At 39.7% G+C, this 17,948-nt stretch overlaps 2 protein-coding genes across 2 annotated transcripts in view; both read right to left on the reverse strand.

Moving 5' to 3' along the window:
• The window catches only part of espn (espin), a gene marked incomplete at its 5' end in the record, with an annotated part of 35,980 nt that overhangs the window by 4,779 nt on the left and 13,253 nt on the right, over positions 1-17,948 (reverse strand). The window contains 6 exons of the mRNA XM_080030970.1: positions 5,429-5,806; positions 6,305-6,450; positions 9,706-9,759; positions 10,876-11,098; positions 13,461-13,619; positions 17,596-17,885. Coding sequence (XP_079887096.1) covers positions 5,429-5,806; positions 6,305-6,450; positions 9,706-9,759; positions 10,876-11,098; positions 13,461-13,619; positions 17,596-17,885 — 1,250 coding nt within the window. The remainder of the gene's footprint in view (positions 1-5,428; positions 5,807-6,304; positions 6,451-9,705; positions 9,760-10,875; positions 11,099-13,460; positions 13,620-17,595; positions 17,886-17,948) is intronic.
• Positions 1,271-3,406, reverse strand: LOC307253513 (espin-like protein; the record flags this gene model as incomplete). Its single annotated transcript, XM_080031620.1, has 1 exon — positions 1,271-3,406. The coding sequence occupies one exon, from the start codon at positions 3,404-3,406 to the stop codon at positions 1,271-1,273; it is 2,136 nt and encodes a 711-aa protein (XP_079887746.1).

Genomic DNA, 17,948 nt, shown 5'->3' on the forward strand with positions numbered 1-17,948 from the left:
GGCTTCTGTAAGCCATGGATAGCGTGTCAGCGGGTGGTGCTAAGAGGGTTATTTGAAGGTAATCTTGATGTTGCAGAAGAGACATAATGCGAATAGTGTGGTTCCACTGCTACAAGCGTCTCACAGAGGATTACAAATTAAAAGCTTGGTGTCTAGCAGTTGCTCTTTGATTTCTATGTATATCAGTGTGATTATTTAAAATATATTAAGTTAGCCGGATCTCTATTAAGTTTATTTGAAATATTCTGTTGGCCATGTGAGAAATACAACAGTTAAAGTATAATGACTTTGGAAAGAACTATTGAAATCGTCGTGTAATCAAAACAATGTCAACAAACTTTATTTCAAACTGCAATGTAGAAACCAAATAAGAAAGAATACACATTTAAACACTCACATCATAAATTGAATAACAAAAACACTGAAACAACTTCATGGAACAATTACAAAACCCCTAATTTGATGTTTAGATTATAATAGCTTTGTCAAGTGAATACTTTCATTCACTCACATTAATGTGCAAATTTCAGGTTCTGAATTACTAATGAAAAAGTAACAAACTCTAAGCTGTATCTCCAGGCTCTGCATTTATCGTACCTGTTACTATTTGCAATATACTGAAAGGCAACAAAATACTGACTTAAAGACAAGGGGCATTTGTGATCCACAATGTAACTTTAAACTCTTGCAAACCCACTGAATAACTAATTTCCTTGCCTTTGATTTAGAAAACAAAGATTACAATTGTTGTCCATTTTGACGTGAGTCCCTTGTCTTTGACAGTGAAAATAATGTTATCTTAACATTGAACGCAATCTAAAGTATTTAATTAAAGCAAAGTGTGCAGAGTTTCACCAATTACTTCATTCAATACAAACACTACATGACTTTTATGGCAGATCTTCTCCTTTTAAAAACTTGTTTTACTGGAAGTAGTGTACCATGGCAATCAATCATACTAGATTAAAAAAAAATATTACAATTCAAAATTAAAAGGTTGTAACAAGTTTGTGGGTCTTTTGACATCACAGGCTTTCTTTCCATGTTCTTCCAGATATGCAATAGTAAAGTCAATACACCTAAGTGGATGCACTTTGCTTTGCTGCTGTTAAGTCCCTTTTGTGACATGAGCTAAAAGCTCACACACCAGATTAGGTCATCTTCTCAACAAACTACACTTTGCAGGTAAGGTAAATTTCCCTGATCCTGTACTTTATGCATTCCCTCATGTGTTACAGGTGAACTTTTGTCCCCTTTGCCCACATAGTTGTTAGATATTGAAAAGCTCAGCTTCTTTTTCTTTCCAAAAGGCAAAGCTTCGGTCAATATATCTGATGATCTCTTCATTACTGAATTCTTTTAACTCATAGATCACTTTAATTGAATCTTCATTTTGTTCATCTCTGCGTGGAGCTTTATCAACATGTGGCTCTTCTATGATTTTAACAGTAACAGGTGGAACATTGTTCACTGGATCTGGTCCTGAGCTTCCTCTTGTGTCCTGCAGTGTCCTTGTATCTGTGTGCTGTACAGTTTCCATTGTCAAGCTCTGCATATTGTCTGACTCCGAACCTTTCTTTGTAGGAATCCGTACCTCTTTGGCTTTTAGATCTGTCTGAGCATTGTCCCTCAATGAGTCTTTCAAGGTTCTCTGCTCCACAGGTTGGCCATTTTCAGATATAACATCATGGGATGAAGCAAGTGATGATGATGGAGAAACATCCACTGGTAAGGGTGGGGAAGTTTGTGCTGATGGTGCGTTTGGTGGAGGGGGTGCTGGATGGGTAGTCGGTGGAGGAGGTGGAGGATGAGAAGGTGGGGGAGGCAGTGACTCATGCATTGGTAAAATGGTTGTGTCAGGGGACTTTGAATGTAGAATAGGTGAGGGAGGGAGTGACTCCTGCATTGGTAAAATCGACGTGTCAGGGGACATAGAATGTAGAGAAGCCGTCATCACACCTACCCCATCATTAGAGTCTCCAAAATACTTGAGTTTTATGTCTTCGAAACCATCTGCCCAGTCTCGCTTCCCTTTCTGAATTTCCTCCATGACCTCCTTGTGAAACTGCCTTATAACCTCCCATTTATGGCTACCAAGACGGTCAAACATCTCATAGCACAAGAGGTGGCGGAATTTGCGTTCACTGCGAGACATGCTCATTTCCAACAACTGGAAATATCCAAGCATGAAGAGGTCAAGGGTTAGGCTTTCGTAGCTCACAGGTGACCCCTTGATGTGTGGCAAGAAGTGCTCTGGCCAGTATATCATCTGGACACGACTCAGTCTGCGGATCTGGCGTGTGGGCACTTGACTCATGATTGTCCTCCAGTGGCCAATCAGATTACCTACTACCTGCTTTGATTTCATGAAAAGGAGGAGTTTGTCATCTTCACTTGTCTTCTCCCCACCAATCTGCGCACTAAATTGGTCAAAGTCCTCCCAGCCCATGTTTAAATGGTTTTCTCTCCTGCCATTATATTTAGTCAGATAAGATTCAGAGATGGTGTACTTACGCCAGTGTTCAAGGAACAGGAAGACTATTCTCTCTTTCCTCATTTCAATGCATTCCTGGACATAGCTTAGATCTGTCTGAACCTCCAAGCTTCTTGTAAGTTGATCATTAATTAAAATGGGGTCTACAGAAAGAAGCTTGCTAAACTGTTCAATATTGTTTGGAGCCATTACATCAGAGGGCGCATAAGTCAGAGGGGCATGAGATGGGATGATAACTGGCTCATGAACAAGAGGTAAGACCTCATTTCCTGAAGGTAATTCTCCATTGGTATGGAACTGAGGAACCTCTGCAGAGGAACCAGGGAAATCATCCTCACGAATTGTCTCTGGACGATTACTAGAATCACTTACCACAGGCAGTGATCTTTTTCGTTTGTACACCCTATTTGCTTTTATATCTGCAAACGGTGACTGATTTTGAATTTCATAATTGGCCTTGAGGTTCTTAACTGAAACCCCACACTGCTTTATCTCCTTTTCTACATCCTCTCTTGTTGAGAATGACTGAGACCGTCCAATAAATCCAGTGCCAACTGATTCTGCTGGTTCAGACAGACTTGTGCTCATATTCCTTGCTTCTTCTTGAGAATATCCAGGGCAAATAAGATCCAAGATTTGTATCTCTTTCCCTCCCAGTGTGGCAAGAAGAATGGCCATACTCTTTAGCAGGGTAGAAATATTGCTGCACCAGGCTGGAAGATCTTCAGCTTGGCCATGCACCTGTTTTGGATTGACTGAGAAGTGCCCTTGATTAAGGGCAGCAGAAACTGGTAGGAGCTGGTGAAGCTCCCGCTCCAGTTCTTCGAGCTCCTTCTCAACTTCCGAGACCTTGTGCATGACCTGCAGGTTCTCAATTTGCTTCTCAATACGGTTTAGGTCATCCTCTGTCATCAGTTCCCCGAATGGGCCCAAAATGGCATTGTGGGTATGGGAGTAGTGCCATTCCTGAGGCTGGTAGTGCCCGCTTGTCGCAAACTAAATCAGAGTTCAAAGGAGACCAAGAGACAAGAAAAAAAAGGAGGGGTAGGGATTCCTTCAGCTCCAAGTTCCTGGTGTGAACACACGCTTCAGTGCAAATCCATCTTGACACACAGGATTTACATGGATTTAGTGGTGCAATGGCACTGCCTCATTACAAGCACATCACTTTCTACTTTACATTTTATGTCAAGGGGAAAGGAAAAAAGGAAGCTTTGTCCTTCTGGTCCTTTTGAATTTTTTGTCAAACTATATATTTATAATACCAATACTACAATTGTATTTATAAGCACTTGACACAGACCCTTTAAATCTATATTTGCTCAACCCCTCTTTGCAGTTTCTCTCCTATTTGTATCAGTCATTTAATTTTTCCCAGTAAGTTTTAAGTATAACTATACAAATGCTGAGATCTCTGCTTTTACTGAAATCTAGCAGTTTTTATATATTTTGTATCTGTCTGCAACCCAAATATGATTTAACACTGCACTATAGTGCAACACTGGGTGTGGTTAGAGGTGCAACAGAGTTGAAACTGGCAACCAAAGAGGTTAGGGCAAAAAAGGTTTTTCTGATTAAGGGACTTGGTGTGTAGTTACTCTTGCATCATGATTTGATTAAAACAAGATGACATTCAGGTTCTTTACCCTCACTACACACACATTTTATTGGCAGTAGTAAGAGTAAGGTAGTTTACAAATTTGGTTATATTATATATATTCTTGCATTTTTGTTGTTACTGGTTGACCTATAGTGTGAATGGGCCCAGCATCACACCACTGAATCAGCATGTAAAAACTTGAAACCGCAAAACCCCATCATCTAACACCAACCCACACTGTGAATCCATTAGTCAAGTGTGGTAATGTTGTGATGGGCATTGTAGCCAAGTATTCATTTCACTGCACCCCACACCCGTCACTGCACCCCACACCCTTTTGCTATTAATAAAGACTATAAATATATAGATATAACAAAAGAAACATGCATAGAAATAAATTAAGAAACAAAATAAAAAAATATGTTTAAGCACATGGATGTCTGCCGTTAAAGCTAGCCAGGTCCAATGCAACTATAATAAAGTATCTTTCAATGTTATATTTACCGGAAGAAATATATCGATACAATTCCTTATGTTTAACTTAATTTACTTTTAGACTTTGCTGACAGCCAGACATTTTGAAACCCTACATGTCAGCATCACTAAAGCACATTGGAGAGACAATCCTACTTGCTGGTTCATTTAACAGTATAGGATTACAATCTGAGTGCAAAACTTTTTAATCAATCAAATTTTATGAAACAAATCCCATCTTGCATAGGGTTTGTCTTGTATTACACCAGACAAGTTTTCATATTGCTACAATATGAATGACCAATTAATAACAATAGATGTCACACATTACAGTGATGACTTATCAAGACCGAAACCGAGACAGAAACGCTATGATCTGATGCCAAATAAACTCTAACCCTCGTGAATGAGCATTTGTTCTGAAGATAAATATAAGACAGGTGATGGTAATCAAACTGCAAAAATTGTCAGTGTTCAAGTCAAACTGTGGTTTGTTGGACAATAAATAAACACCTTCATTCAGCTGTCATGTCGAGAAAGAAAAGATGCTAAATTGCCTTGTGAGTCGTAAGTCTTCACTTTCAATGGATTAATTGGTTTCACCCTCAACTAACTAAAAAAAAATAGAGCAAAACTTATCTTGTGCATTAACTAGAAAACACATACAACTCATTGGTTCAAATCACAAAAATCCACACTCAAATCAAAGCACAATATATCCCCTTTGTGGTGTTAATTAAAACTGAAGCCATATATAATTATGGTTACACAGCATTTTAAAATTACAGGACCACAAATGGGATAACTAAATCACTACAAAACTTCTAGACCGATCGACAGCCTTGCAACATCATGCCTACCTTTCGTTTGTGCTCCTCCTCCTCCTGCATCTTCACCTGAAGCTTTCGCACCATAACTTGCCTCTTCCATTCAGGGATCGCTTTCCCTTGTTCATCAATTGTGGGCACTAGTGCCTCCACATCTGCTAGGCTCATCTTCCGCCCCGACTCTGCTCCTGATGTGCCGCCACCACTGTTACCATTGATTACAGAGTTGGAGGAAAGTTTCTCGAAGCTTGCCGAGGTTGACATGGTCTTGGCAGATCCCGAGCCAGTTGGACTGGGGCTGGGACTAGGGGTGGAGGGTGGGGACTTGACAGACGTATTGGCTGCTGGAAGGGATGACTGCTTGGCCGGTGGGCTAGATGCGCGGGTGTCTGGTGGAGATGTGCTGTTTCCCTGAAGAAAAATAAAGACACAGCTAGAAAGGAGGAAATAGAGCTTCACAAAACTGATTACTGGTGGATTATTTTAACAAGCACCAATCTCCTAGTCGCGCACCGGAAGCATCAATAGTGTTGGGGGGAACTTCTTTTGATGGAACGTTTGTCTGTGAATAGGTTGGCAGTGAAATGCCTACTGTAAATTACAACCAAAAAAACCTTGCAGAACTTTTAAAGATATGTCATCTATGTGATGGTAGTTTAGTTGTGTGAACGTTTACCAACATTTCTAAACGTAACCCAACGTCAATTTTAACGCGTCCACATGTAACTGTATGAGAAAAAGTGTTTTTTTCTGGATTCAGGTTAGCATGTCTTCACATTTTCTCTGACCTCAAATCCACAATTTACTTCAAAATTGGTGACTGAATTGCTATAATGATCAATTCTGTATTTGTCAGTGACTGCTCCATAAATGTACCATCCACAGGATGGAGGGTGTCTGTGGACCTACATTGTTGCCTGGAGGTCCCGTGCTGGAATAGACAGTTGTGTAGCCTTTACTAAGAGGTGTGGGCTTGAGGCTCTTCCCTGCTTTGATCTCTGCCAGCAGCTCTGAGTTGTCGCCAGTGGGGGACATCATGTTGAAAGATTTTGTGCCTACAGACAAAAGGATGGAGCAGAAAAGTGAAACCGGGTAGAAAGAAAAAACAGAATAGAGGGAGAGAGAAACAGAGAGAGTAAGAGCGATACCCTGAGGAAGAGTGAGTGAGAGAAGGGTTGGGTGGCATTTCAGTGTTAAATATTTCATCCGATCAGGCAGGTAACAATGCTGACCTGAAGCATGTTGGACCGTGATGGGGAGTCATTATGGTGTACTAAGCCACTGTCTCTCATTGATAAACATGATAAGTTAGACTGGCATTTGTCTTTATAACTCTTGGGGTTCAGGGATTGCTTAAGACATGCCTCCTCAAAACGGTTTGACACAATTTTGTTCAAATTTGTTGGTTTGGTAGCTTCCAAGCTAGCTTCCAAGCTACCAAACCCCTTTAAATACATTTCAAAAACAAATAAAAAACTGGACATTCTAGGCAACTGTTGCATCAATTAACAGTTTGTAGTGAGCCTGGATTAGATGGGGAGGAGCAGTTAAAAATTATTTCACTACAGTGGACCCAAACAGAGGCAGCACAAAACCTCTTCCAGAGTGTCACCTGATGTATACACTAAGCTCCTGCTGAACTTTACATTTCTAAAATAAGTATGTTTGTGGTAAAAATGTAGGTTCCAGGGATCTTAATCTGTTTATATGAACAACGGAACAAATTCATACTTAAACTATGACCTCTATTGGTAATGCAATTACAAAGGAACTTTGGTTTAACTTTTAATGAGCAAATTTGAAATGTCAGTCAGACAACATCAAAGCAGTTCTTACATGTGAGGCAACCATTTTGTACACTTAACCTTCTGATAATACATGATTTTTTTGTTCAAACATCCACATTTCAAACTGGTAACATTAAAATGAAAAAACAAATAAGAATATCTTCAGTCAGCAAACTCCAATGGAAGGGTGAGGGTAACAACAACAATGTATCTTTTGTTTTAGTTTTATCAGTGCAACAAACTTGGAAAATTATCTAATCAAAATTGATTTTGTAATGTACAAATAAATATTATAGCATTTATTTTACAACCTTTAAATTAAACATATTTGATCTAAATGCCAAAACAGTCAACAGCAATCTCACCTGTATTTGTGAATGTAAACCGCCAATGATTATAATATCCTCAGTACCTCATGTATCATTCATTTCTACTTAGGGAAAGGAATAAAAGTCCTCGTAAAAATGTTCCCTGTTGAGGCGACCACAATGGTCTAGCTAGACACAAAGCCTGCTAGCCTGCCACCCCTCCTCACTCTCCCTCGCACTCTCTCTCTCTCTCTTGGGGAGGAGAGAGCAGCTTCCTAATAGAGACCCATCACAGTCAGGGGAAATCTAAAGGAATCACCAGTAAATGGAAGTGACAGCGAGCCATTGGCAAGCTGGCCAGGATTTAACACGCATTCACACGCACACATTCATGGATGCCTGTGTACACACACACACACACACACACACACACACACACACACACACACACACACACACACACACACACACACACACACACACACACACACACACACACACACACACACACACACACACACACACACACACACACACACACACACACACACACACACACACACACACACACACACACACACACACACACACACACACACACACACACACACAGTCACACACACAGTCACCCTTCAATCCCCAGCTTGTTAGTCCACCCTACCGGACCAAACTTCACTGCAGAAAACCTGACCAACAATTTAAACATACACACATTCATTTCAGTATCATCTCGCATTTACCGGAATATAGAGAAAGACTTTTGAGCAAATACTAAGCAAATAACAGGAAAAAGCTACTGAACACTGACACACTTTCATGACCACTCTTCTGCAAACTGAAACTTTATTGTCAGTTGCAATTAGAGAAACCTAAACTCTCTTAACTCTTAAACTCTTAAAAGTCCTTGAAGTACTTGAAAGAATATTTTTAAATAAAATTGTTATAGGATCACAAAATAATCATGATTACTAATTTTGACAATATATACAGCCTACCTTCATCCATTTCCCTCTGACAAATCTTCATTGCAGAGCTCCAGAACACTTTAATATACAATCAGATGTGTTTAAAGGCCAAACACATTTAACCTGGACTGACGTTGGTGTACAAATCTTTTTCAATACACCTTAGTATTTGTGCGTTTTGAGTCAAAGGTTGTGTGTTTATGTTAGTCAACTCTGTTTAGGCTAGGGGTGTGGACTCAACAGGTCTGCCAAAGTGACTTTAAAAAAAGGGTGGAGCTTTGACAGGTAAAGAACATTTGACAAATTGCCTCCTTTGATAGGCATCACAGCACAACATTTTTTTGTTTGTTCTGGTTTAGAAATGTAATAGCAGTCAAGCTGCTGCATCTGTTAATAGCTCTGCTGTCACAAAGCACTTCAGAGATGTGTCCTGTATGTGTCCTGTATGTGTCCTGTAATATAAAAAGTAGGATCCCTTCCCTTCTGTTAATCAATAGAAAACAATAGGGAACATCTAACCGTCTACAATGTTGCAGCTGCATTTTCAATCAGCCACCTGGTTTGTTGCCGTCTTCTCAACAAGTATCTATAAGTTGTAAACTCATCTTGAGTTGTCAGATGTGTTGGTGGCTTTCATTTATTTTATGACCACCTTAACTGCCTGCTTATTGCCTATTTAGGCTGAAGCACAAATCATGCCATTAGTGAGAACACACCGCTCTTTAGCTATAAGTATTTTATTGGTATCCTACCATTAGGCAGCAGGTGGAGCATAAAGCAGAGACAACTGGATATTTGGTGAACAAAGAGTAAAGATCAAATGTATAGATTGTAAATTGGTGCCTAAATGAAGCAATTCATTGTTTACAGCTTAATTTATGTTTATTACTGGTTTATAAAAGCTGTACTGTATACAGCCCTATGAGCTGTTTGACATCTATGACACAAAGCTGAAGCCATATTACGCTGTAATTTATCCTTCAACCTTTGTTTGAGAAAATTAGTTCTCAGACGTTTCCGTAACACTTATGCCTCTCACTAGAAACTTTGTTCTAAACTAACATTTATAATTTATTTTATTATCTGGACCCTATGTGGCTGATAAGTATGTTTTCTAGGATTCCTAGATATAAACAATTTTTTTATGTGTAATAAATGTAAGAAATTAGGCATTGAGATTTGTTCAAGCCACTTTCCACAGATGTTGGTCTTTCGTCTGTCTAGCCATAGTGGATGCCATCTGTACTTACTCTTCATTTGTTTCGGTGCCCCTCCCTCTGTCTGAGAGGCAGACATATCCCCGCCTTGACAGAGCAGCAGTGAGGACAGACCATGGCAGGAAAGAGGGGAAAACAAAACAAAACAAAACAAACAAAACGGAGAGAAACAGGTGTAGATGGAGCAGGTGAAAGACGGAACATGTAAACAGTAATGGGGAGAAAAATAATTAGGAAATATTAGCAGAACAGTGTTGGCTTGACAGTTACGAAACCTTACTAGAAAAAAGTATAAGTATAATATTATTATTTATAACAGAGATACAGAAAAATGTAATATTTGTCTAGTATGTTTTTATCACTGTTCATGTTGTTTCTCAACTTTAGTCCCAGTTGCATGTCTAACTATCTGGGAACTGACCGATCCTAAGGTTTCTCCCAATGTCTAATTTTTAGAATTTCTTTATTACTTTGAGAAGTTTTCCTCATGATCTTCCAAAGTTTACTAAGAAATTAGCAGGCTAGGTTATGTTGATTTCTTGATATAATGGCAATTGTTCTTCCAAGAGCGTTACTGGTCAAGGATTTTATGACTTAATTTTGCCTTGTGGTTGAATATTTATTAGTTAGATATTTCTTTTGTCCTTTAAGGCATGTCTGTAAAAAATTGTGACGGTAAGTTAGAAACGTGAACTTCAACAGGGATCACACATTTTATTTGATATGATAACATTTAACAACTTTTCAATTTGTGTATTTTGAAGAAAGACATTTCTCAAATTGCCACATCTTACTCCATCATATAGTTTTTATTTTTGTCAACCCTCACATTTTTATGTATTTAGGGAACCACCTAAAACGTCAGACAGCAACATCCAGGGCAGCGCAGGGCACTTAAGGAAATGGCTGAACACTAAACCAGATCTCAGGGTAACGGTAGCTCTGCATCATTAATTTATAATCTGTTATTTAGGATGCCAGGTTCACACTCAACTCACCTTTACCCAGTGAGATTACATTGTGCCTATTATTACAAGGTGCTCTGCTTTTTGAGGAATAACTCTATAATACTGTGTATAGGTTTCACCCCCAAAGAATTTGAATAAATATATTGCTTTTCTCTCTTTTTTTCAACCAAATTTTTAGTGTAAGGAAAAGAACTAAGGGTAGAAGAAAAAGGAAAACAAGTTATGGGACACTCACTTCCTGCTGAGGAAGATGGACGTCGCTGGTTGGTGGAAGAGTGATTCTGGGTGGTTGGCGTCTCCGGGGGCAACGGAGGAGGTGGAGGAGGTGTTGGCGTCGGGTTGCTTGAGGGAAGAGGGGGCGGAGGTGGAGGAGGTGGGGGCGCGACCGATTCCTCTGTGTTCCCGTTCTCAGAACTTTGGGCGGAGCTGTCGGTAGGCTCCTCTAATAACACTGAGCCCTAAACGGAGAAGGGGGAGAGACACAGCAGAATTAATCAGCCATATTTTATACCCATTACATCTGTGTAGACACCCCTGCAGGGTTTCTCCTAGCAACCGCATTGTTGTATAACTCTGCTGGGCCAATATTTGGTCACTGATACTATCGATGTGACAGCTGGCCCGTGAAATTGTATTGTCCACTTAAATTCAAACACCACTTGAACGGTGATACAATGATACTTAAAATCCCAAAGCTTTTCTTTGTGTGATTTTTGCATTCCATTTGGCAGCCGTACATTTCTATGTAAAATGATAACCAAAATAAACACATTAAACAATTAACACATCAGCCTCTTCAAAATACCTTTTTAATACAAACCAAACTTTTATTTATCTTTATCAATTAATTAATTGTTTAATTAATATTTACAATTAAACACTAAACAGTGACAGTGAATTTGTGTCCCCTGCTTGTAGAGGCATGCCAGTTGAAAGTCTTGCTGAGCTGAGTGAGCATTACATTCTTATACAGAGAGACTGTCGACAGTGACAGATGTGTGAAACCCTATTAGAGGTGTCCTCCCTCTGCTTCCTTACGTCTTTAATCAGCTCATAAAGACATAATGCCCTTTTGCTAATAACAGCTTATATGACCTAATCCCTAGGGGGAAAACAGTGGGCAGACGCCATCTGTCACTGCAAGTGATAGTGCTTTAACCCCCACGCCCTACGAGCACGCGTCTGACAGGCTGTGTAAGCGTGCCATAACTCTGCTGGAAGCAAGTTAATGGGCCGTGACATTTAACCCAACCCCGCCCCTCCTTATACTTCATACGCGTGCTCATCATTGTTGTCCCCTTTACTTTTCATACCCCCCAGAGAGTTGGGAGGGGGGGCTGTGTCCAGATGGGTCTTGGTGGCACGTGCCGTTGCTTCCGACGATTAGCCTGTCCATCTGCTGGGGTGCCTCTGAGACCAAGAGGGGCCCCGCTGAGGCCTTAATTGGCTCAATGTAGATTATACCCCGTATCACACAGAACACCCCCCTACTGATACCCATGAGATTATAAGAACACCTCTCCAGGGACACTCATGGAAAAGGACACAATCCATTCATTCAGATGCCTTTGCACATATGTGGCAGCAAACAGCTATTTTAAACACTAAAGAGACAGAAATGTGCCTTGAAAATCTGTTTACTTATGCAAACTTTCTTTCATATTTTAGCATTTCTGCACATTATCTAAATGGCAACAACCAACGACAGCTCAGAGATGTCAACATAACACAAATTTGTCATTGTTACAACACACCCAGACTGAGTAACTCAGATGCCAAATTCAAGCCTCAATAAATTATGAAGAAATTCAGAGGATTAATTTCTTCTTTTTTTTAATTTCAAAAATGTTAATTCTTTAATCTCATGAAGTAATTATCACACAAATATTTCTAATTAATTTCAACACGCTTATAATCAGTATTCTATTTCACAATGGTTTTTGAGAAAAAAAAAAGTAATCGGTTAATACCTTTGACACAAGACTCCATCTACAGTACAAATAAAAATAAGATTAATTGCATGTTATGTTTGGGCTATTATTGCCAAATCTGAATCAAAAGAAATTAATAGTAATCATAATTTTTTTTGTCGATAAGAACATTACTGACACGTAATACCTGAAGGTTAGGGTTAAATGAACCTTCTTATTTTACATCTTTACAGATATTTATGTTTATTTTGTGATTTCACAGACATGCTTGTAGATTATCCTGGTTTAACCAGCATTCATTAACACAAATGGAAACCAATCATATGGATATCCAAAGCAGTCACTAACAAATACATACAACAGATCCTTAGCCAATGGCCATATATAAAATTAAGATAAACATTTACGCGGTGGTATCCTTTTGGTTACGTCCTGCTAAGCGCTCTCATAAGTGATTTTCCTATGTTTGTTCTTGGACAGTGTACGCAATTGGTTAGTGACTCAAGAAGCAATGGAAATGAGGCAGCAGTTTGCATCAGGGGGCAAACAAAAGCTCAAGAGGTCACAAGATTGTGTAACATGCTGAGGGCCATGATGCACAGGCAAATAGGGCATGCAGTTTGGTAGCCTTGTGCCAACACACAATCACCTGGCTAGACCCTCCCCCTCTGATTTTTTTGTAAGAGGGTGAGATGCCCTCGTAATCCTAAACAGTACAACCACAGCAAAAAAGTGTATTAAACTCACATTAACTAACCCTATACGGGTTTCCATTAAAGTAACACTATGCACTTTTGTATTGCCAAATTACATCGCAATACATTTTATAGTCCAGTTTAGCCATGATGAAATATAACTTTACAAAATACATCTGATAGATCTGAGTTACCTCCTCGTTGGGGGCCATGCCTTTGTTCCCTCGGGGCTCAGCTGTGTCGCTGCCCAGGCTCTTGTAGTAGTCCCCAGTGCTGGGCTGCTTGCTGAAGCTCCTTGACTTCCTGTTTGAATCCACACGCCGCAGTTTGTCGTGGCTTTCTCCAGGAGTCAGCTGCTCAAGAGATAAAGAAAAATAAGAGTTTACTTTTACATTTACTACTATTTTGTCCTATGTGATAGTAATCTGAATATATTTGGGTTTTGGACTGTTGGTTGGACTAAGCAAAACATCACCTTGGGCTCTTGCCTATTTTATGGTATTTTAAAACAAGAAAACAAGTGCCATATAAATCAGTAATAAAAATTATTATTATTTGCAAAACAAAAGTTGAATTAGCTAAAATTAGAAGTTAACAGATTTATTTGGAAAATTCACTTTTTAAACATATAATAATAACAATATAATATATAATATAAAAAATTATCATATACATAAAAGTCATAATTGTCATTTGAAAATAAAGGTTGCCAACATGGTTAGTATAAGAGAATAAATGATTTGTAAAAAATATAGAGAGGTGAAATGGTTTTATCACATTCGTATGGCTAAAAATGCTTTTGGAATGAACCTTAGTGGGACAACCCAGTGTAAGACGTACTTAGTAGCTTTTGTTGCCAGATAAGCTTTCTCGTGTTACCAAAGCAGCCTTATTTGAACAACAGAACAAAGGCTTAAAATCAGCTTCAGTAAAACACTACCATTATATTTCATAAAGACAGTGCCACAAAATAAGAGTTCACAATCAGCTTTTGTACCAATGTAAGAGCTTTATTTCTACAGAGCTGGGTCAGAGGTCACTAACTGGGCCTTTTCAGTTGAGAACAATCACTTTCCACTCTGACATCTGAGACAACTGGAGCCATAAAAGCAGGATATCAAGCTCCTGTGAATCTTGAGTCTTCACTGCATTCTGCTATTCTAAGTTCTAACTTTATGCTGTTCACACTGCATTTCAGAGAAACCAAACATTAGGACCTGCACACCTTGCATTTTGACTAACATGCTCCTTGAGGTCAATCTGTAGATACATTTTCCTATGCAAAAAGCCTCACATTTGCATGTAGTTCTTGACTCAAAAAGACTTAATGTAATCTTTTCCTGAGCATTACTTTTTTCCCAACAGGATTAGGGGGTTAGAGTTTTGGGTAAGGGGTATTATAAAAAGGCTATGCAAAAGTGAAAAGTAAAGCCCCTTTTTACTGAAAATGTTTAGTTATTTACCACAAAACCTGTCAACTAACACAAGCAGGCCTTTGTTATAATGTTACTTTGCCTTTCAAATCTAGGGATGAGCATCAGACATGAAATCTAGGCAAGGGCTGTAGACATCATTCAAGCAGATGTCCAATGTTGAGGAAATAATTGATAGCTGACCCCTGACCTCTCCTTTTTTGTGGTGTCATGTTCTTAGGTCTTATAAGCATATTTAGTTTTGTTGACTTTTGTCTGCTGAAATGGTCCCTGAGCACTCATCATGTGGGAAGGTAATGTGAGCAGGGAAGCGCTACAGATGGTTTGATTGTAATCCTTTAGGGAGATGGGCCAACAATAGCAAACATTCAAAGCATTGCCCTCTCCCATCTCTCACACAAATGTACACACAGTCAGCCTTTCTTCCTTGTCACACATATCTGAATTTCAGTAAACCATTGTTATATATTTGCTTTTACAGTCTAATGTTTTTGTATGTATTATCAAAGGTTGTTTAGCCTGGTTCTGCTTTACCATTGTTCAGCACTTGTATGTGCATGTGGTTATTAATGATCATACACAGGCAGACAGTTTGTATCATTCTAAATGTGGAAAAAGTTACATGCACTCGACTACCTATGGTAACAGAAGATAAATAAAGTACACAATCATAAGTTAAACATGACAACAGATGCGATGCATTCAATGTCTAACCAAATAACAGCTCAAACTTTTTTAGAGCCTGGATATCAGCCAGAACAATCTTTGCTTTATCTGCAGCCCAAACTTCTACATGACATCACTCTAGCAGCTGGTGAAAACAAAGCCTTCTTACTCCTCTTAACACCTTACCTTAGTGTTAAGAATCTTTTCCTGTAGCTCTCCTCCAGCCTGCTCAGAACCTCATCCACAAAACCCGGTGGAGCTCAGAGAGTAGCTGTCACCAAATCGAGAGCGTCACCTCTTCTCCGTTCAGCGCTATGCCTGTCACCCTACCTGCCCTCTCACTTTACCCACAGGCCTCATCAATTACCTATCAGGCCAGCCACAGCAGTTGCAATGATGTCACCACCAGCCTGCAGACCAACCACTCCCCAGTGCAATCCAGTAACTCCTATGCAAAACAGAGAGACCCAGGTACTGCCCTCATCATTGCTGGCTGCACTCTTAGGCTTTCGTAGTATTAAAAAAAAAGTCTAGCCTTCAGTTCCCGGATTTAGCAGCAAAATCCGGCAAAAACATACTACTCGTGGTAAGATCTCAAAGTCCAAGTTTACTGGAAGGACTATAATAGGATAGGTAAATGTTTCTGGTGGCTCCCTGCACGAAACACCTGACTTCAATAAAAGCAAATACAGACAATGAGGTCAGAGAAGCAGCAGCAGCAGCATTAGAGAAACCCTATGTATTCATAATCTGAAAAACTAAAGAAACCTTGGACCGCGTACAACTGTACTCAACAGATTTCCTACACAGTCTTAAGTCAATAAGGGTTTTTATATATGTTACACACCAAGCTTTAATACCACTAAATATTTTGAGATGCTCCATCTACGCCATGGATTACGTTGGTGCAGTTAATGTTACTTGTTACTTGTTACTATGGCACCAAAGGTAGATTGTTTTTCCCAATGTATATGGTACTACAAATTGATGTATGAGTATGCATGTGCTCTGAGCACTGGCTTATGTTAAATTGTTAATGAGGGCGCGCCCCGAGCTAGTCACCTGGGTATGATTCCAAGGCAATGGGGGTAGAGAGAGGAGAGGGGGTGGCACTAATTAAAAAGACTCCCTCATATGGTGGATTCTTGCGCATGCGTGCACACTCAAACACCCACAGCGGTCACCCTGGAGACTAGACACTATTGCTACCTGTGGGCTTTGTAATTTCTAACTGTCTTTGCATAGCAGGTTAATACACAAGCGTCTGTGTTTCTGTCTGAACAATTTGTATTTATTACAAATTATCTGGTTCTGAAGCTTCCTGACCTTACCCCCTTTCGAAAGAAAGCCTTAAACAGTAACCATCTAAAGTGTTTCTCACCCATTAAGGTGTTTAGTTGAAGCTAAAGTAACTTTGTATGTATGACTGGACTTGTGTCTTGCTGTTCTTATACTGAAAGACATGGTAAAGATCAGCAGTTAAATTCTTCATGAGGTGAAAGGGATCCCTTTAGATATCTTATCTTTGAACTAATTACAATGTTCTCTGAACAAATTAATTACTATTTAATTAGAACAACTGCAACAGGTTTTAATGTACTTTTCAGCAGTTCTGAACCAACAGGAGCAACAATGAAACTAATGTTGATGCCAATTTTAATTGATGCTTCTCCTCAGCTTCTTAAACACATTTTTGAGTGATCCGAAGCCAAATTAATTACATCAATTAAAATCAAACCCATCACAACAACCGTTGTGTGTCAAGCCAGAGGACATGCCACAGTAATGAGCATCTTTGTTAGCCTTGTTAGCCAGGCTAGCCATGCTAACACAATAACATCATTGTGGGGACCCAGATAAGGCCCATTGTTACACAAGAGCAATAGCTCAGCTGATTAGACACAAGGGAAAATGGCAGCTAATGGCCAATTTATGGTAAGCACTCTGGTCCTTCCGTCTTCGTTAGGATTGTTCCATATCATTCATTATGTGAGACATTTAATTTTGTTTATTTTTTTTTAAAATGTTCACCAAAACTTGGGATATCTTCATTTTGAATCAAATAAAGCCTGCCTGTTTGAACTACATCAAGCGAATCAGTATATGATACAATGCCGTGTTCTGAAGAGATTACCCTCTAGATGAGGAAACCTTTGCACAGCTCTGAGGCTCGACTTACAATTGCTTCATCTTTCGATCTCAAGCCAGGAGCTTACCACCTTTTACTTACCTCCTTCTTGCTGTTGTTGCTCCCCACGTGCCGCAAGTTGCTTTTCACTTTCAGGAACTCGTCTGATGACGGTTCCCTAGGGGGCTGTGGGGCTGGGTAGCCAGGGGGTGGAGGGGGCCCCGGGGGAGCCTGCGGGGGAGGTGGGGGTGGGTAGGTTGGTGGCGGCGGCGGTGGAGGCTTGGAGGCGGCATTGGCAGGTAGCTCATTCTTTTTGGGCATGTCAGAGCGAATGTCTGGGTTTAACATGTCCATATAGGCCTGCATGTCTGAAATGGCTGACTCTGATGCACCTGTGACAAAGACACAGTCCATGTAGAATGACTTACTTTCTCATAAGAAACCAAACATTGTGT

Source organism: Ammodytes marinus (genome assembly GCF_949987685.1).
Source record: "Ammodytes marinus genome assembly, chromosome: 7".
Lineage (NCBI taxonomy): Eukaryota > Metazoa > Chordata > Actinopteri > Uranoscopiformes > Ammodytidae > Ammodytes > Ammodytes marinus.